Source organism: Tamandua tetradactyla, chromosome 20 (genome assembly GCF_023851605.1).
Source record: "Tamandua tetradactyla isolate mTamTet1 chromosome 20, mTamTet1.pri, whole genome shotgun sequence".
Classification (NCBI taxonomy): Eukaryota; Metazoa; Chordata; class Mammalia; order Pilosa; family Myrmecophagidae; genus Tamandua; species Tamandua tetradactyla.
In genome coordinates, this window is record NC_135346.1 from 18631744 (window position 1) to 18652757 (window position 21014).

Here is a 21014-nt window from a genome sequence, read left to right on the forward strand (position 1 = left end):
CGCTGAGCCACCGCGGCCCACCCTCTGAACCTTTTTTATAGTTTATACATTTTAAATTTCTTGGTTTTCTTGAATAATCTTGTTTGACTTTCCAAGTTACTAATTCCCCTTTCAGCAGTGTTTAATTAATATTGTTTTAAATTTCTGGTACTGTTAGAAGCTATTATTTTTTCTTTCAAGTTCCATTTAGAACTTTTCAAGTCTACATAGTCATTTTTGGTTGTTCTTTTTCCATTTCTATACCCTCTTATTTGTTAACATAAGAAATATTTTTAATATTCCATTTTTGATCATTTGAATATCTTGTAGTCTTTATGAATCAGATTATGCAAGTGGTTGTTTTGCTTACCCATGGTTGTTTATTTCCTTGGGAATGTCTTGAGTTTTTATTGTTGAGTTCACATTCCTGACATTTTATATGTGGAAATACCTTGAAGCTTGGGCTTAGGTCACCTTACTTCTGAGGGAATTTCTGTTTATATTTGCTTTTGCCAGTTGGCTTATGGGTATTACCAATACATGAACTCCAAAACCTAAAAGTTTTGGGGGACCACTAGATAATATGAATTCTATGCTTAAGCCTCTGTGGAAGACCAGCTTTTGGTTAGAATTTGGAGTGGAAAGGCTGTTTGCTTTTTCTCTGTCCTTTGAGTAAATGTGAAGACTGACCAATATCCTACCTTTTCCCTTTTCAGGATTACTTTTTTCCTTAATTCACTCTTTCATTAAAATTGTTTCACTGAAGATGGGGGCTGATGTTAGTGCAAGGTATAGTTGAATTTACTGAGAATTACTAAGAAATACCACTGATCACCTTATACTCACCTTATACTGAGAATGCCATCAGTGCAGACACTGGAAATAGCCATATTTTAATTTACTGAATAGAGTAAACAAAATAAATACTAGCATGGGGGTTTTGGCTTAACCAGACCTGAGATTAAACATTGCCTCTGCTGCTTACTGGTCTTGTGGTGCTAGGCAACATCTTAACATCTCTTAGTGCTGGTTTCCTCGGTATAAGGTGGAGATGACAGTACCTACCTTACTGGACTGTAGAGAGGATTGATGGTGAATCATTGTAGTCAGTATGTAGAAAATAAGTGGGACTATAAGTGGCAAGCTGTGGTTATTACTAATAATCATACAAAAACAGTTACTAGTCAATACACAGACAGGCTACTCCTATTTCCTCAGTAAATTGAAATTTGGAAACTTTGCTTTTCCCCTGCTTCATGACATACCTCATGGGCCTACCCAAAGTCATCAGGCAGTATTTTATGAGGGAAACCCAAGGGCATTTTAATACCAGCCCAAGCACAGCAGAAATGAGAAGATCTACCTGATCTTCTGAGAAGATGTCATCTAAAGTGAAACAGGAGATGCTCTTGAATCATTCCCTCCATATCTGCAGTGTCTACATGGCAGGAGAGGAGCCAGTGTCACCTACTCTTACCACACAGCAGGCAAGTGAGGCTGTGGGCATTTCCTGCCTGTCTTTGGAAGGGGGAGGGCACACGTTTGCCCCTAGGTAGATTGGAACTTAGGGCTAGTATCCTTGCTTTGAGGTCTGTTGAAAGTTGGTCCTTCCTATTGGAAGCTGGACTTCAGTTTTAGTTGGATGTTTCATTCCTCCTTAGGAAAATAGTCAACACCCTTCCCTGAACATTGGAAAAATGGAGCTTAACCTGCATTCCTTCATCATTTCCCTGTGGGTTTGGGGGTGATGGTTAGGTACTTCATGAATAGCTCTGAAATTTATGTAATGACCGCGCTTGGTTGGGACTTCTCACTTAACGCATGACAAGTTTAGAAAAGTTGAGTTACTGTTTTAATTGTTATTTTTGGCTTTTGAGAGTTCAGGCTTGTATTAACCATTTTTAAAGAAGAAAACTGAAATGGTAACTTGACCCAGGGTGACATTACAAATGATCTATTTTGAGCTCCTTTGTTCTGCTACTTACTTAGGCTCTGGGTCACTATCTTAAACTTTACAGCCTCCTCTCCCGTTGTTCTTCTCACATGTTTGAATCCCACAACAGGTATGGATAAGTTATGAGAGTAGGTAATTAATATATTACCAAGACCAAAAAGATATCATTCCTTGCCTTCCTACAAAAGCTTAGGAGTAAGGAACATTGGAGCAGATAGCTAAATATGATACCAGGAGTAGTCACTAAGGGAGATGGAAAATGACATGTGCTTGTTTTACTTAAGAAAATTTGAATTTACTGTAAGTCATCAACCCATATATACTGGAGGAAAAATTATCATCAAGGGACATTTTTCCAATGCAAAATTTAGTTTAATAATTTCATTTAAAGAAAATCCAGTTGTCTTTTCTGTCATGTATAGGTGTCATATTCCTTGACAGCTCAAATTGTAATGTGCTACTCCTGAAACCAGCAAAAAACTCAACGCTGATAAAAACATGTCAGGAGGGCACAAGTATTCCTGAAATCTGTTCTTCTACAAGGTCGTCTTACAAATCTTACAGGCAGAAGCAGTGCAAAAGGATTTTGTGATTTCAGAGCTCTTGTGGTCATCATAGTGTCATTCTTAGCCCACCTCTTGGATTTGCAGAAATTAGAGACATTTTACTTGCTAATATATAAGTTACTATGGTAGCAAAGATAGGATTTATTCTCAGGATGAATCTAGAGGTATTGCTCATTCCCCTACACAGTCTCAGCTCTGCTGGGTTCTTTGCAGGACTTAAGTGTTCTGAATGTTTTTACTTTGAAGTTCAGATTCTTCTCTAGATTCAGAAATAACTACTACCCCAGATTTCTAGAACCTCAGATTTTCCACCGAAGGAGGCGTTTAGAAAGCCCCTCCCCCATCCCAGTTTTCACTGCAATTGAATGTGGCACTGGTACATGAGGTTAGCAGAGAACTGTGGTCGAGATACTGTGTTTGCACATTTATCTTTGTTAGAAGTGAGTAGCCCAGTCCCTGGGGGGAGTGAATTGAAACTCATTGATCTGGAGAAGACTGGCAGTGGAAGGCAGGGTGGCCTCCTGAAACAGGCAGTATATTCTTGTAGAACGTTATTGCTCCAGCAGTACTTCAAGAACATCTCTAAGTAATGTTTTAAAATAAAGATCAAGTCTTCTGTAACCTTTGTTTTGTTAGGATTTGCTCAGGAAATAAGGAAAGATGGTTTAATGAAGTTGACAGTTTAAGCCCTACTCATACACCACCCTCACCTGTCTGGTCTGGTAGTAGGGCGTACTCATAAATGCTTTTGTTTATTAATTTAAGTATTTTTCCAAGTTTTAAGATTTTATAAAATTGGGGGAATATAAATTTAAATAAAATCATATTCGTAGTGTAAAATTGTACTAGAGGTATAAGGTAGAAACATACTACTGACCTTGATGAATCTAACATTTAGCTGGCCTCATAAATGATGGGAATGGGCAGGGATGCTGGGTAATAGTACTTTACTTTCTAGGGGTCTTTGTTTTTCAAAACTGCTAATTCAGTGATTTATATCAAATTTGTTATTCAAAATGCCTTCTTAAAGCATTGACAAAATAGAAGTTGTAGATTCCTCTCATGAACACATCTATCTTAAGCTTTCTCCTTCAGTATCGTAAAACATTCATTTGGGAGTATAATGTTTGTTTAAAAAGTCTTATGTTTTACAAAATTTAGCTTGGGTCATATTTTGCAGTAGATTTTAAACAAACAAGTAGAAATCTAAAATCAGCTCTATACATTGCCATCAGTGAGAAGTACCTCTTTGCTCCCTTCCAGTTGATATCAGAAGTTAGGATTATAAGCGCCAGGGAGCACAGGTGTTTCTTTTTCATGTGATTTTGAAAACCCAATAAGCAATAAAGATCTGACCCAATTTTCAGTTTCCTTAAATTTTTTACATTTAAATTGTATGTTACTTCCTTTGTTTCTCATTGTGATTAGGCATTGCAGGATTCTGATAGCAGTCTTACAGAAAGCTGGTAATCCTTAACTATATCACTGCAAACAACAGCCATAATGGTGTGTAATTTTTCTTGTAGGTTTATGTGTTTAAGTTGGGTGGAGAAGTGAAAATCAAAGGTTATTGCCATTACCCTTGTTTACTCTGGCATTTATATTCCCAGAAAGTGCCTCTGATATTCAACTGCCTACGGTCTATCATTCATATCTCATTTTGCAACTGAGAGAAAGATGTGTCTCAGCACTGTGGAATTTGGGTCCTGGTACTGCTAATGGAATTGGCAAGCCTGTTTACTTAGAAATGTGGCTAAGTGATCACAGCCTGACTACAGAGCAACATTCTCAGCATAGCCAGAGCTTTAGCAAAGGAAGTATAACACAACTTGGAAAGATTATTTCTGGGTATAGTTGTACATGAGCTGTTGTTATTACTGAGACAGTTGGATGGGATGGTAAAGATTTTAGTTCAAATTAAGCAGCATTATTTAGGAAGAGTCCAATTGTTAGTGTTTCTGAGAACCACTTAAAGGACATTTTGCTCTTCGCTATGAGAAAATCATCCCCGTTTCTCTTTCCATTTTGATGAGGATGGCCTTTGATCTGTCTTGATTTGTCTTAATACAGGTTTTTTTTTTCCTTAATACAGTTTTGATTAGAAATATCTTACATTCAAATAAAACTCACCTTGGCTTAAAATAAGCATTCGTTCACCTGTCAAATGAGAATAGCAACATAGAATTTTGATTTCTTCCCTTCAAGAGCAGCTGCAAAATGCATTTTTATTTGAGGTTACCAACAGGTTCTTTCCCGATATGTTTGATTCCTCAGCTTTTCTAATGCCCCTACCTGGAGAACCTCCATGTAAAGTGACCTTTTAGGCAGCTTAGAGCCTGTGGAAAGCTCTGAGTTACTGCCCTTGAGATCTTTCAAGATTCTGCCACCAACCTGCAATGTCACCTGTGTTATGAATCTATATAACGTGCTTAGCCCAGAAAAAAAAAGAAGAAGAAAAAATATATATATATATGTATGTATGTATATATCCTCGTAGGCAGATAGTGAGTCTTTGAGAAGTGAAGCACTGGGCTTTTATCATCTGTTCCGGAATGGTCAGAGGGAAGGGTATGGGCATTTATTTTTTTTCTTAGCAGTCAGAAAAGAGAAATCTTCAAATATCTTTTTATTCTGTTCTTTCTTCCAGGTTGCCAACCTGGCCTGTTCTATCTCAAACAATGAAGAAGGGGTGAAGCTTGTTCGAATGTCTGCAAGCCAGTTGGAAGCCCTCTGTCCTCAGGTAAAGTATGACCAGCAGTGTTTGATGTATCACCAAATTGGATTTTCTTTAAATTGTGGATGAGGTAATTTTGTTAGTTTCGGTTTTTTTTTTAGATAGAAGTCTTAGGGACAGGGCAGTGATCCAGAGTCTGTGTAGCTTGGAAAATGTATGTTTTAACTTCAAGTAACACTTCCTTGGGGCATCACATATTCACTACCTTCTTATCCTTTGCAAAAAATGGATTGTGTCCTCTATTGCTGAGAATGGCACATAGTTATGACCACACTGCCCACTTTACACCTTCTGTGAGGGAGGGCCATTTGCAAGCATCTGGCAGCCCTGAAACCATGACAGTTACCCTGCAAGTCTGAAACAATAACAGGCACCCGCCTGTATTCCCTCTTAATGTTTGGTATTTGGGTCTCTGTTGAAGGGAATCAGGTTCAAGAGCCGGATCCCTTACTTTGTAATGTCCTTATAAAACAGATATTAATAACTTACTTCAACCAGCTACTGAAATAAAAGCTTGAGAACTTTTCTCCATTTGTGCTGGTGTATTGGCATACTGGTGACTAGGCTAGGTTAAAGATCCGGGACTCTAGAAAGACTCCGGAGTGCAGAGAACAGCAGATGCATGGCCTGCCTCTTGTGGGTGCAGCTGATCCTGCCTGTGTGGCGTGATGCTCCTTGCTGCTCCTTGCTGCTCGCAGGAACTTCTGAGCAACGTGAGTGGCCTTTCGTTGGAAGAGGTTGCCTCTCTGCTGTCCCAGTTAAACAGTGCTTATGGGCAGACACCACGCAAAATGGAGAGAAGCAACTGTCCTTCCAGAATGAAATATTTTACCATTGAGGCTGCAGTTTCCCACGCTTCTCTGCCACAACCTGAATTAAGCTGTTGTAGACCTCCTATATATGCTGGTGTGCTTTCAAGAAATTGTCTTCTATATTCTGAAATACTGAATTGATTTCAGGTATGTCCTTAAAATTGACCCTTACACAGCTAGGGCTATCTGCTGCTTGAGGCTTATGTTTACCTTTCTAAATGTCCTGCCAAATGGCAGTAATGACACAGGGGAATGAGCAAACAGATTAGAGTAATGGCATAGAGTTCATGGGAATGAAGTTTCTGATATGTCTGCAACCAACTTTAAAATACACTGGGACTGTTACTTTGGCTTTTTCACATGAACAATCCCTAATATTCCAAGTAGGCAACCACAAACAGTAAAACCTGACTGTTAGTGATTATTAATAGTTAGCTAGGCATTTGCTTTGTCTTAATATTAGTGTGATGGGACAATTGTGAGTCCTGATCATCTGGTGAATGTTTCCCCTGCTTTAATCCAGTCATGAAATCCGCCTTTGACTGACCAGCTGTATAAATAATAGACACAATGGATTTAATCACCACCTACAGAAAGTCTGGGCATGACCAAGTTGTATGAAATAAATTTAGATTGAATTTCTAAAGATTTGGCGTTCTTTCCTCAAGTTTGCCATTTTACCCTATCAGCACTTTCTTTTTAATGTCCTTTCTTTTTAATGGCTTTAAAATGCTTGAAAAGCGACAATGCTTTCACATATAGGCTGAAACAGATGGTAACATACGCTGATCACACCTACCAAGAGTATTTATGTAAATGATTTTAAAGCCCAGGAAAGAAATCACATGTAGAGTCTCCTACATCCTAATGAAAATGATGGTTTGTGCATAAATCATGTGCAGTAGGGCCACATTGCACAGGTTTGAGTTTGGTGTTGAAAAGCATCTTTTCTCCCTCTCCTTTGTTTTTGCTGCTGGAACAAATCTTAGGGGGAGTGGATTTAGGCAATGCCCAGACCACACTTGATAGTGGTTGTGGGTCCTGGATAAAAAGGTATTTCTCCAAGTGTGATTATTTTCCTGGATTCTCAAAGCCCTGTGCCCACAGTACTGGGAAGGCTCAGTCGTGGTAATTTCGGTAGATATTTGCAGGTATAATAATGGTAAACTGGGCAGCACACGTTTAAATGAAGCAGCTGCGACTCCACTTCTCATTATTGCTAGAGGCTTTCATTATTTTTAAAGAGAAGCCAACACTTTAGATTTTTCTGACAAGTCTCAGTTTTAAGCAATCGGTAACCAATTTAAAGTTTTAGAAAACTTTGAGTGGGATAAATCAAACTCTTCTGGGGCTGCATCTGGCCTACCCTGGCCCACCCATCTCATTGCTCAAAGGACCTCTCTTTCAAGGTAGTTGGCGGTCTTCCGCTGAGGAAGAGGGATTTGATTGTGTTTGATTGTGGACGCCCTCTCTTCACTGTTCAGTCTGTTGTGGACAGTGATGGCAGAGACTGGTGGGCCTTGACCTGGGGTATTTCCTTCCAGAGTCATTGGCTGGCTTGATGAACAAACTCTAGGCAATGGGCGATATCCTCGCTATTTAGTTAATACACCAGGAGTTTAAGGTGGTGTTAAATATGCTGCATCATAGCAAACATTTATTATATTAACATGTGTGTTACTTTGTTAACATGTGAGTCTGCTGTTGATGTCTTTCCACAGTTAAGGTAGTTTACTTAGGCAGGTAACTACCTAACATGTAGTTAGTACTGTGAGGTTTTTCTAGGATGTTGTACGTGCTTCATTCCCAGATGCAGTGCTCAGGCAGCCTTGGTCCTGCCTCCTGGGGCCACCTTTCTTCTGCATCTTCCCTGGGGGCCTCTCTCCTATGGCTCCGTCCACATCAGAGAGTGTAGGAGTTGGCTTCTATACCTCGTTTCCCTTTCTGGTGGGGAGAGATGACAGAACTCCCAAGAGTTCATTTTTCCCAATAGTAAATTTTTGGAAATAGAAAATTCATTTTTAAAATACCACCGTTTTAGCAGTTAAGCAATATTAACTCTCCAAATATTTGAGATAATGAGTAGAGGAGGAAGTAATCTGAAAATGACTTTATTTTGTTGTCTGGGGTAAAAAGCAGCTACATTTTTTCGTGATTTGCTGTTTATCATGAGTGGGAGAGGAAGGAAGTAGGTTAACTCTTTCTCCTTGCCTTGCTTTCTGCTTTGAGGCTGTACTGTCACGCTCTGTGGATCGGAGAGGGGATCTCCCTCCACCTGAACAGAGTGCCCCAGCCTCACAAGCTTTTTAAAGGATAAATCAAACTGGTTGGGGGAAAAACTGAAGCTCAACCCCATATATCCCAGACATTATGTCTTGCTTGTAGATATGCCCAAGTCTTAGTTCATGGCAGCTGCTTAAAATACTTCAAAATCCTGCCCAGCAGCAGGTTTCTGACAATTGTGTGTCTTTAAAATCAGAGGAGGATATTCTGTGGGTTATCTCACTTAATAGTCAGTTTTTCTTAGTTTATTATATGAGAACGAACATTGCACATTTTAACTTGATACACATCTGGCCCTTTATTAATTCATATTGCATGGTTTTTGATACATGGCCTTTTTGCAAATCTACACAAAGGGTGAATTAAGTATTTGAAGTCAGTGGTTATCTACATTTTTTTTTTCTTTTCATTTTTTTTTTTACTTGTCACTAAGTTGAGAAATAACTTCTGAAATTGTCCATCCTTTACCTCAGATTTATCTTCCACATTGTTTCTTCTCCCATTGTGTGCTTGTAGGAACTCTAATCACTTTCCTGGCTGGAAGGCTTGATAAGCATCAAAAAAGCACAGACCCAGACAGCCTGTCCTGTAGGTGGTAGGAAAATATATAGCCCCTAGGGGAGCATCTGAGGCAGATAGGCTAGGGTAGATCTGTGGCCTCATCTGTAACTCACACAATTATTTCACAATCATAGTTCTACTCACCTTCAGATCTCTTCACATTTCTACTTTTGGCTCTCTGTAACCTAATTTTCTTACAAAGCAATTCACAGAACTTGAGGGATGTGCTTCTAAGTTTCTCTAAGTATTCATTGTGTTCCCCTCTACTCTCTAGTGACCAGGATTTCTCTAGGCCAGCAACAGGCCCTTGGAGCCAGAGGTTTCTGTGTAAAGTTTGCATACTGATATTGGTTTGTTTTATTTTCTTGTCAAGCCTTTGTCTGACATCAGTATCATAATAGGTGGAAACTGCTTCTTTCAGTGTTGGGAGAATTTACCAATGAAGCCTTCTGGGCCTGATGTTTTCTTAGTGGGAGGATTTTTTAACAACAAATTCCATTTCTTTGGTGGATTCGGAGTATTTAGGTTATCTGTTCATTCTTGAGTGGGCTTTGATAATTTGTCTTTTAAGGAATTTTTTCACTTTATTTAAGGGTGAACTTATTGGCATAAAGTTGTTCATAATATTTCCTTATCATTTAATGACTGTAGGATCTATGGTGATGTGCATTCTTTCATTCCTGGCATTAATAATTTGTGTGTGTGTTTATTTTTTTTTCTTGATCAGTCGGACTAGAGTTTATCGATTTTAGTGATGCTTTCAAACATCTAGAACTTTTGGTTTCATTGATTTTCTGTATTTTTCTGTTTCCTATTTCATTAATTTCTAACCCTCTTTTCCTCTGTATGGATTTAGTTTGTGATTCTTTTTCTAGTATCTACTGTTAGAAACCAAAATCATTGATTTGAAAGCTTTCTTTTTCTAATATAACATTTTAATGCTATAAATATCCCTCAAAGCACAGCTTTAGCTGCATCCTACAAAATCTTGATAAGCTGTGTTAAATAGAATGGTTAGGATGGTCAAGAAAGGCCTCACTGAAAGTTGATATATAAGCAAAATCCTGAAGGAACTAACACAGCAAGCTCTGTAGGGTGCCTGCAAGGAGAGCACTCCAGGTACAGGGAACAGCATGTACAAAGGCTTTGAAGAAGATCATATAGCTAACAACAGTTTGGGTGGTAGGGTCTTGAAGGCCATTGTAAAGCCTTTGGGTTTTACTCTGAGTGTGATGGGAAGCCATTGGAAGGTTTTAAGTAGAGGAGCTACTTGATATAAATTAGGTTTTAATAAGATCTCGCTTCCTTTTGTGAGGAAGCACAGAAGCAGAGAGACCCCTTAGGAGGCCGTAGTAGGTTGGACTGACCCCTTTCTCATCCCCTACCCCCAGGATATCCAGACCATAATTCTTTTTTCTTTCTGCTCCTCAGCCTGACTTATTTCAATTGTCTTGTCTTTTGAGTTTGTTGATTCTTTCTTCTGCCAGCTCTAGTCTACTCTATAAACCCTGGGAGGGGATGAGAGAGAGGCCAGGAAGGGCACCTGGGGCTTCTTCCACTGCTCCCCTAAGCTGTACTTTCTTGTTTCAGGCACCTGCTAAGCAAATGCAGCCCTCCAGTGTCCTCTGCTGCTTTTATCTGGGGTAGGTTGGAGCAGTGGCCACCCTCAGAGCCTGGTCCCCAGCAATCTGAAGTAGCTAATCAGAAGCAGTGATCAGCATCTCCCGTCTTCCCCCACTCTTGGGAAGCTAGGTTTTTATGTCCCTTTCACTCACCAGGACGCTGTGCCAGGGGCTGGATCATACTGCTGCCCGCTGAGAGTGGGTGATGGGCAATGGTAATTACTGCAGGGAGAGAGCAATTCATTGGTATTTACCACAATTTACTAGCTTCTTCCTGCTGCTCTTCCCTGGATGCCACTCTGTTCTTTCTGCTATACTCTGGAGTTTTGAAATGGTTCCTGCCTGTTTAATGGCAGGAACAGACAGTTCCTGCCTGTTTAATGGTTGTTCCAGTAGAGGGACTAGTTCTTGGCGCTTCCTCCTCCTCCATCTTTCCCCTAGTTCTCAATAGTTTGGAGGAGACAAACCTGATCTGAATGGGTTCAAGAGAGAAGAGAGGAATTGATTATAGCAAGTTGACAACTCTTTTAAGTTTTATGTAAAGTTTGTGGAGACATAGGGTTAGTAGCGTGAGGTGGATATGGGGCTGGGTATTGTTTGTTTGGTTAGATGGGAGCTAACATGGCATGTTTTATGCTGCTAGAAATAATCTAATAGAGGGAAAACTTAATACTGTAGAAGAAAGAAGGTAGAATTGCTAGAGCAGTGTTTTGGAGTAGGGGAGAGGAAATTTGAGCCAGTCAACAGGTGAAAGAATTGGTCTTAGATAGAAGAACCCCTAATTAATAGAAAGTAGACAGAGTAAATGGACCCAGATGCAACTGGGTGGGTAGATGGGGATGTATTAGTTAGGGTTATCTGGAGAAACAGAATCACCAGGGAACACTCGCAAATATAAAATTTATGAAAGTGTCTCACGTGACTGCAGGAACACAGAGTCCAAAATCCGCAGGGCAGACTGTGAAGCTGACGATTCCGATGGAGGGTCTGGACGAACTCCACAGGAGAGGCTCGCCAGCTGAAACAGGAAGAGCCTGTCTCTTCTGAATCCTCCTTAAAAGGCTTCCCATGATTAGATTAAGCAGAAGACACTCCCCTTTTCCTGATTACGAATGGAATCAGCTGTGGATGCAGCTGACGTGATCATGATCTAATTCTATGAAATGTTCTCATTGCAACAGACAGACCAGCACTTGCCCAACTGGACAAACAGGTACCACAAACTTGGCCAAGTTGACACATGAACCTGACCGTGGCAGGGGAATTAGGGATCTGTAGACATTTTCTTTTGATTTCATTCCTCTTCTCATTGGAATAGATGCACATTTGTAAGCTGAGAATGGAGATGCTGCAGAGAGGTGTTGGAGGTGTAAGGAGATGAAAAAGATATGAAAAAATTACTCATGTAGAGTCCAGACTTGAAAAGAGCAGGAGAAAGAACAGACTAAGGAAATGCTGTTCCCTTGCTGCCTCCGACACTGAGAGTCTGCCTGAAGTTAAGTGATCAAAAATTTTAACGTGAGACCCAGTCAGCATGATTATAATTGTATGTTTGGTTGTTTTAAACTAAGTTTAGCAGCATGGAGATAGGTGGATTAAACAATGATTGAGGTTTTCCCAAGTAATTACAACAAAATAAAATGGGCAAGAGTATTGAGTGTATATGCAAGGAAATGATTATGAGAAAACGTGGAATCAAAACTAGAAAAAAGAGACATACAGGAGTACAAGTACAGTAAGCTCAAACAATATTTGTTGAGTTCAGATAATATTTAGTGTTGATAATATGAAAATAAATTCTGTTCACTGCCAAGCCAAGTAGCATACTATGGATGCTATGAATGAAATTTTTTTTTTGCACATCATTTTGTTTTCCTGGAGTTAATCATTGTCTTGCTAATTTAAAAAATTGTTCTCAGTATTTCCTCTACAAATTTCTAAAAAATGATGAAACCCTTCTCAGTATGTCCAAACAGATCAAGTCATCTATTTTATTATTGTTATTATAATTATTATTTTTAACCTTGGCGGCATCCTTTCAAGCCTGCTCCAGAGTGGATAGGCTGTTCTCTAGACTCACCAAACAGTTGTCACCTTGGGATTTCCCTTTACTATCGTCCTGAATTTCTGCTGTCTCGTGTTTGATCTCCTGTTTTCTGGATTGTTTCTTCCTAGGTTTGCTCCCTAGTTCTAGTGGAGCTTATCCTCCAGTAGCTTTCTGTGATAGGTACATGGAAAGTACAAGGACGTTTCATAATGCTTTGCCTTCTGTGAATCTTTTTTCATTCATTTTGCTGGGTGCTGAGTGCACCAGATCTTCTGCTGATGAGGCTGTGGTTACACAATTAGCTGTTGTAGTAGCTGCTTTGAGATACTGGAGACCAAAAGAAATATCAAGATTATGATTCAGCAATCATATTCACTTGTTAAACCCTACCTTCTCTGTATAATTCCACCATCATCTTTGATCTTTCTCCCACTCCTATGTTTACTCACCTCTCTTAGGAAACATTTTCTCTACCCAAATATTCTTAATATCTTAATAATAAAAATATCTTAATAAGGTTAGCTCCTCCATATATATCTGATATATCAATGCATGAGTGAATTAATGAATTAAAGAAGAGAGTAATCCATAATGATAAACACACCCAGTGGGATATGAGGGGCAAGAAGAAAAGAATGGCATTGAATAAGCTTTAAAATGACCTGTGAGAAAGAAAAACAGGACATCCCCTCCAAATAATTTGTCCAAAGTGGGACATTTTGAAAAATGTAGGACTATTAATAATTAATTAACAGGGCTGGCCTGGTATATCTATGAATCTGTAATTGCATTCAAGTCTGTCAATGTCCATGTGTTTGATAGGGATGAGGATTAGTGACACCAGACTAGCAGGTCTGATTCATCTTTTGTCTGGTTATCCAACTGCAGTCTTTGGGGCTAAGTCGATAAATCATTCGTTTATTACCCCTTCAATACGTTGGGAATTGTACATATGATCTGCAGGCATGTTGTTCTCAGGTCACCTTAAAAAACTTTCCCAAACTCCTACCCTCAGCCTCGTGTGCCCAAATGCTTCTATGACATCTGTTCTCCCTCATGTTAGAAGCACCAGTTTCTTCCTGTCTTTGCTTTCTTTTCAAGTAGCATTATAAATACATTTTTTCCAGTAACCCATAAGCACTTTTGTACCTAGCAGTCTCACTTATGATTTTCTGAATTTCCTACTTTGATTATTCACTCTTTCAATGAGTACATCAAAGGATCTGAATAGACATTTTTCAAAAAAAATGTACAAATGGCCAGTAAGCACATGAAAAGATGTTCAATATCATAAGCCATCAGGAAATGCAAACCAAAACCACAAAGTTATACCACTTCACACTTACAAGAAATTCATGAAAATGCTAAACGTAGAGCTACTGTATGATCCAGCAGTCTTACTCCTAGATGTACACCCAAGAAAAAAATGAAAACAATAAATTGCATATGAATGGTCATAGCAGCATTATTCATAATAGCAAAAAAAAAAAGTAGAAATGACTCAGTGTCCATCAACCAATGAATGGATAAAGAAAATGTACTAAATGGACGATTATCCAGTCATATAAAGGAGTGGCATGCTGATATATGCCACAACATGGATGAACCTTGAAAACATGATACTATGGGAAAGAAGCCAGTCACAATAGACCACACATATTATATGATTCCATTTATGTGAAATATCCTGAATAGACAGATCTATAGAAGCAGAAAGTAAATTAGTCATTGCCTAAGGCTGGAGAGGAGAAAAGTTGAGGGAAATAGGATATGGTGATAAATGCACAGCTGTGTGGTAATATTGTGAACCACTGATTGTTCACTTTGGGTGGATTGTATATATTGGTGTGTGAATATATCTCAATAAAACTGCTTTTTTAGGAAAAAAAAAAAAGACTGCCTTTGAAATTAGAATGCAAAGTATTTTTTGGACTTTGATAATGTACCAAGAACCTGAATGCCAATAGAAAAATAGCAGAACGCATCATAAGATGGAATGATAAACTGATAAACAACAAATGTTTTCAACATGCATTTAATGATATGGAGAAGAATTAAAATGAAGAAACAGGATGGACAATTTTACGTAGCATAGAATGCAAATTGTGTGTTTTTTTTTTTTTTTTTAAGTATTTTTTTATTTTATTATTTTTTGTTTGTTTGTTTGTTTTTTACATGGGCTGGGGCCGGGAATCGAACCGGGGTCCTCCGGCATGGCAGGCAAGCACTCTTGCCCGCTGAGCCACCGCGGCCCGCCCCAAATTGTGTGTTTTTTAACACGTCTAAAACGTGTGTGTGAGTAAAAAACAGCCTGAAATATCATACAAAAAACTGTAATGAGTTACTAGTGCAGAGTGTAGAGTGAGGTAATTTTCATGTATTGTTTAAAATTGTCCCTAACTTCCAAATAAAATATTTATTGCATCTATATTTATGTATAAAGCCTATTGTTTAACATTTCTCTTCATCTTTGTAAGATGTTTGGTAGAACATGTGGTGTCTTGTATCTTAAAGGCACGTGAGACAAAGTCATGTCACTGTACTGACCAGAGCGTCTCAGTTGTTTTATTTGCATGACTGTGAAAAAGAGAGTAAACAATGAACTTAAATATCTTTTACAGGTTATCAACGCTGCACTGGCTTTAGCAGCAAAACCACAGAGTAAACTAGCCCAAGAGAACATGGACCTTTTTAAAGAACAGTGGGAAAAACAAGTCCGTGTTCTCACAGATGCTGTGGATGACATTACTTCCATTGATGACTTCTTGGCTGTCTCAGGTAAGGAGCTGTTCCTAGAGAAGCATGCAAAGATGTGCATTATTGCTTTCATTTATGTTACAGTAAGTAGACAATCAAGAAGCCCCCAAATCTTGACAGGTAAATTATTCTTCTAGCAATAATGTTGTTCTGGTTTTCATTTTAATTGAAAAAAAAAAAAAAAAAGCTTCCACTGAGCAGCAGGAAGTGGGATTGAAGCCCTGGTTTTGATTGCAGATGTGTGAGTGAGAACGCTGGCTGGCAGAGGTTTTCCTCTTTGTATATGTGAGAGCCCGCACTGACCTGTGCAGCATAGGCCCAGCCCTCCCTCTTTCTGGTATTGTGTTTAGAACAAAGATGGCCTGTGCCCTAGGGCAGGCTGTGGGTTCTTCGTCATGAAGCTTAGGAGAAAGATTCCAGCACTATCGTCTTTAGGCTTTTTTTTTTTTTTTTTTTTTAATTTTTATTAATAAAACCAGTCGACATACAATATGAACCTTCTTTTTTTTTCCATCACATAGTTGTATATTCATCATCATGATAATTTCTTAGAACATTTGCATCAGTTCAGACAAAGAAATAAAAAGAAAACAAAAAAAAATTCATACATACCATACCCCTTACCCTCCCTTTCTTTCATTGTAGGCTTTTTTTAAATAATATTTTCCCTCCTTGGAAAAACTTCACTTATTGTAGTTTAACTTCCTACTTTTCCAAAGACTCTTCTGTCTACATGAGACACAGATAGAAAACAGAGAGGAAATATTTAAGTGGCATTTAATTATGAACTTTCAAAAAATAAATCTGAGTAATTCACCTCACAAAAACAGTTAATTTCATTATATAAACATAAACTGGTAATGACATAGTAAATTGCATTCATATAGAAAATATCTGTCAAAAGCAATTCATAGTGTTATTACACAGAAATAAATTTCAGTCCCGTCTCCTTAGAGTTGAGTACGTTATACATTCATTCTCCATTTAAGGGGGTCTCCAGTGTCCTTTGAATGACTGCACTGTTGGCTCTTGGGAAGGGCCAGGTTCCCTGACTCTGCTCTGGGCAGAGTCAGGGACTAGGTACTTGTAGGGCTGAAACTACCTGTCACCCCAGGGAACCACAGGCTAGAACGTGGGAGATGTGAGTGGCAGTGGGGCTTGAAACAGACGCGGGTTTAAGTACGTGCACGGCACAGTCCTCGGGCAGTGACCTATATAGGGTGGCAGTGTGTTTTGCATACCAATGTTTTCCTGTGTCTGCTTGCTGTCTTCGGGACTGGTAGTTTTGGCTCTTCTTCTGAAAGTAGAGACAGACAAAATGCAATATATATATATTTGCATGCTGCAGGACTGCCAAATTGCAGGTGCTGGTACTTTAAGACAAAAAAATCCATTTGCAAGCACATCTTTGCAGGGGCCAAAAATGCAGCAATGGCTTTTTTGGGAAATCTTGGCCTTCTGTTGTTTTTCCCAGTGAAGTACTAAATTACTCTTTTTCATAGGTTTAGAGAAAAACATTCCACCTTCACTGCATACTTTTAAGCAAACAACAGATTCAGAAATCTAAATGTGAAGTTCCCCTCTGGATAGATACCACATTTCTAAACTTACTTTATTGTGATTAGGATATGTCTTGCTTGGGCCTGGTCTCAAGGGATTTTCATTTTCAGGTCTTCTTAAGGTAAAATAAAATTTAGTAGAATCAAATGTTCCTCTTGCATCATTCTTCAAAACAAAAGGGATTCTGTAGCAGCATTTAGTGGGATCCAGTCAGTACTTTAGGGTATGTGCCATAAAACGGAAGAATAGTAAAGAGAAATCAAATTCTTGAACAGATACACTTTTGTCTGCTGTGTTCAATTTTTATGCAAATATAGGAAAATATAAGAAAGGGTTGACTGGAAGGAAAGGGGTTTAGACAGTTTCCATTTAGCACAATAAAAACAGAGCAGTTCTCCAGTTCTCCGAGTCAGGGAATGGTGGTGTTTTCTGAGCATCTGAATTTCAGAGGTCTGCTTGTTTTTTTCAGTGGCTTGCTTAGCAGTGTCAGTTAATTAAATAATTATGGTCAAGGCTGTTCACAGTTCTTCAGATTTTTATGGTGTGCTTTTTAGGGGCGTGGGAAGAAGGGAGAAGATAAGCAGAGTTCTGTGCAGAGTTCTCCTAGGCTTACCAGTTACTTTTTAGTATTCAGGTTCCTTTCCCCCACATACCTGTCTCACCTGTGGCAGCCTTAGCACTTGTTGTATGGGGGGACTGGAGGCGGTCAGGGAAGGGGTATGACTGGCGCTCATTGTGGGGCGCCGCATTCATGACTATGCAGGTTCCCTCAGGTCCTCCCACCTTGGCCCTCCTGCAGTTTCATAGTACCTCTAGGTATGCATTGTGGATTGGAAAGCTGCAGTCAGAGACAAAATTTAAGCAAGAAGCCAAGTATCCTTGGCTTGTATTTCCTTGGAAATGCAACCCTCATCTAGCCCATTCGCCTTTTCAGCCCACTTCCCCCTTGCCCTGGGGCTCTGCTGCTTCCGAGATGAGATGGGCTTGTTTCTAAGGGGTGGGGTGGTGAGCTGCCAGCAAGTGCCCAGTGCAGTGCCTGGCTTTAGTAGGTAAGTAAGCTTCCTACAGTTTTGCTTGATTCCTTTGAGTGGTTGTTTTCCACTGTATTCTTGAGCCTTGAGGTCCTTTGGCATGGTGAGGACGTTTGTGGGATATTTCCACTAATGATTTTCCACCATCACATTCCCTCTTGGGATCCTTGGGGCCTGGATTTTTGCTATAACCCTGCCACACACTGGGACCCCAACTAAGGGAGTAGGAGGGGCAGTTATTTAGGGCCTAGGACTGAGCATACCCTCTGCTGCGTTATGTCTATTGGTCCTGGACATTCTGTCCCATTCGTCTTAGAAGTTCCCTCAGACTTATCACAATTCAGGTTCTGATTTGTGTCTCTAGAAGCAATGATCATCATGTCTATAACCTGGTAAAGCCACCAACACTGTTATGCCAGCATTGGACAAGCCTGCAGGGAGAGGGAACTTGGGTCACTGTGTGTTAAATGTGACACAGTGACACTTGCTAATGAAAAGAGACAAGCATGCTGCCCCAGGAAAGGAGGAATAGGGACTCCTGTTCCCCAGCCTGATCTATTCAGAATGTTCCCTTCAAAGTGGAGCTGGGTTAAATTGCTACAGAGCATTCAGCAAATCAAAAAACATATTTATATTGACTGATCCTTTAAGGAGAGTGATTTGAAATTTATTGAAGTAATAAAGACTGTTTGATTTTCATTTGAATTGTATTTGATAAACATTTTCCATGGAAATGCAATTTACTTTCTCATTCATTTACCTTGCTTACATGCTAAAGTTTTGGCTTTTTTTAAATTATTTTTTTTTATTAAGGTATGCTTGGTTGCGTCAAGTGGTTCTAATCGGGTTTATTACATTTTCTTACCAATTATTCTTTGGAAACAAATAACGTATTGCATTAAATACTTTGGGAGCAGCACATAAGAGTAATTTGTACTCCCCTTCATTAAGTGTCAGTGTGCCCAAAGAATTTAGTCTGATTGGGAGGTCATTAAATAAAAGAATTACTTATACCTAACTTCATTTTTTTTTTTCCATGGGCAGGCACTGGTGTGACAGACAAGAACTCTGCCTACTGAGCCACCATGGCCCGCCCTCTATTTTTGTTTATAATAGAGAAAGTACAAAACTGAAAGGAAGAGTTTTTTCTTTTTAGAGGAAGTGGTGTAGTTAGTGGTGAAGTTATAAGGTTTGATTCCTGACTCTCATTTCTGTGCCCCAGTTTCCATACTGACTAATGGTGATAAAAAGCAGAGAATTAAAGGTCAAGCACTCAGAATAGTGCCTGTCATGTATAAACTTTCTATAAAGTATTAAAGTGTTATTGTTTCCTATGTGTGCAAAAGATTGCACCAGTAAAGATAAACAGGGTAAAAGGTACACAGAATTAACCTGTTCCTACACACCGCGGACTGAAGTGTAGGGTCCTGCAGCCTTTCTGGAGGGTGCTGGTGGGTGCTGGAGGGTGCTGGTGTTGTACTGGAGGGTGCTGGAGGGTGCTGGTGTTGTACTGGAGGGTGCTGGAGGGTGCGAGGCCTGAGGGCACTTAGGCACTGTGCATCTATTTTAAGTGTATATGCCCTTTGACCCTGTGATCCTATTGCTAAAAATTTTCCCCAAAGCTATGTGTACAGAAGTTTGCCAAAATACCTACACGACAATTTTCACTTCAACCAAAATGTCTAAGAAAAGACTGGAGAGATGAATTATGGCTCCTTCATCTATTCAATAAGGTTACTATGCAGCCATTAAAATAGATGAGGTAGCTCTTTAAGGACAGATTTAGATGGGTTTTCAAATGAAACACAGATATAATAGTATCCAAAATATGATCCCTTTTGTTTAATTTACATATAGCTTTGTATATTTATGTAGGTAGACTGAAGTGTGTGCAGGGGAGGCGGGATTGAATGGTTTTCTCCTGTTAAAAGTGTACCTACAAATAAAAGACTGTACTGAGCAATCAGAGCCTTTAGTGGGGTACAGATTGGTATGACTAATCCTTACAGACTCATGCCGAGTTTCCTTGAAATACTCCAAGATAATAAATTAATTATGGTTTCAGTTAGTGTGGGTATCTCCCACTTCACCCCAGGGGTTGAGTATAGAGAGTAGGCTCCCTGCTCTGTCATGGGTGTTTCAGCTAGTCTGGTGCTTTCTCAGAAATGGCTGTTCACTGAGGCTAAAGAATATTACTTTAGTCAGCTCCTTGAAGTAGAAAGCTTTCTTTGTTACTGAAGAATGGCAAACCCCAGTCTGAATTCAGCAAAGTCCAAGTTGATTTTTAAAAACATGGGTATTTTGATCCACTTTATTTAGTGGAGGTGGGGCCTTGAGCCACTTTATTTAATGGAAGAAAAAGAAAGAAAAAGTATGCCAGGTTTCATTGATTGTAAATGTGTATTTTCCACACATTAACATTTCTCAAGCCAAGATGAATCTTATAATAAATAATATGATAAAACATTGGTTCATGGTTTAATTATCAATATCTCCCCTCCCCTCCCTTCTCCTCCCCTTCCCTCTCTTCCCCTCCCTGATACATGATATAAATGCAAGATTGTACATCCTACAAATCATTAGTGTCTTAGATTTAGTAAAAGCAACAGTTTATAGCCCAAGGCCTTGGATATATGGGCAATTCGTTTAAATTATATTGAAAGTTGGTATATAAAAGATGGTATTGCCAGACCCCAAATCCATTTATTCTTATAATTGATTCATATAAATATGCCCTCCTAAAATCTGTTTATTTTAGAAATTTAATGCATTTTCTTGATAGTGAAATGGTGTAAACCCTGGCAAGTCTCATATTTTACTTCTTAAAGGCTAAATTATGGGCTTCTTAACTACATTGTGTTAATTCATTTTTCCCTTCTTTAATAGAATTCTATTTCCTGGGTTTCCCTTTCTGAGAGATGTTTTACCAGGTTTCTTTTTAATTATTTTATATCATACTTATTTCTTCTCATTTGGCTTTTCATCTAATTCCATCATACCTGTGTTCTCAGGACAAAGGTCCCTTATTAGAGTCACAGCTCTCTTGGGAACTAGAGAGATGATGGCCCTTGATTCTTGGGCCTGCAGGGGATCCTGAAGCTGGCAGGC

General features: G+C 39.1%; 1 protein-coding gene across 1 annotated transcript in view; it reads left to right on the forward strand.

The window, feature by feature from the left end:
- The window catches only part of CTNNA1 (catenin alpha 1), a 219353-nt gene that overhangs the window by 185742 nt on the left and 12597 nt on the right, over nucleotides 1-21014 (forward strand). Inside the window, exons 10-11 of the mRNA XM_077138601.1 lie at nucleotides 5147-5239; nucleotides 15180-15336. Coding sequence (XP_076994716.1) covers nucleotides 5147-5239; nucleotides 15180-15336 — 250 coding nt within the window. The remainder of the gene's footprint in view (nucleotides 1-5146; nucleotides 5240-15179; nucleotides 15337-21014) is intronic.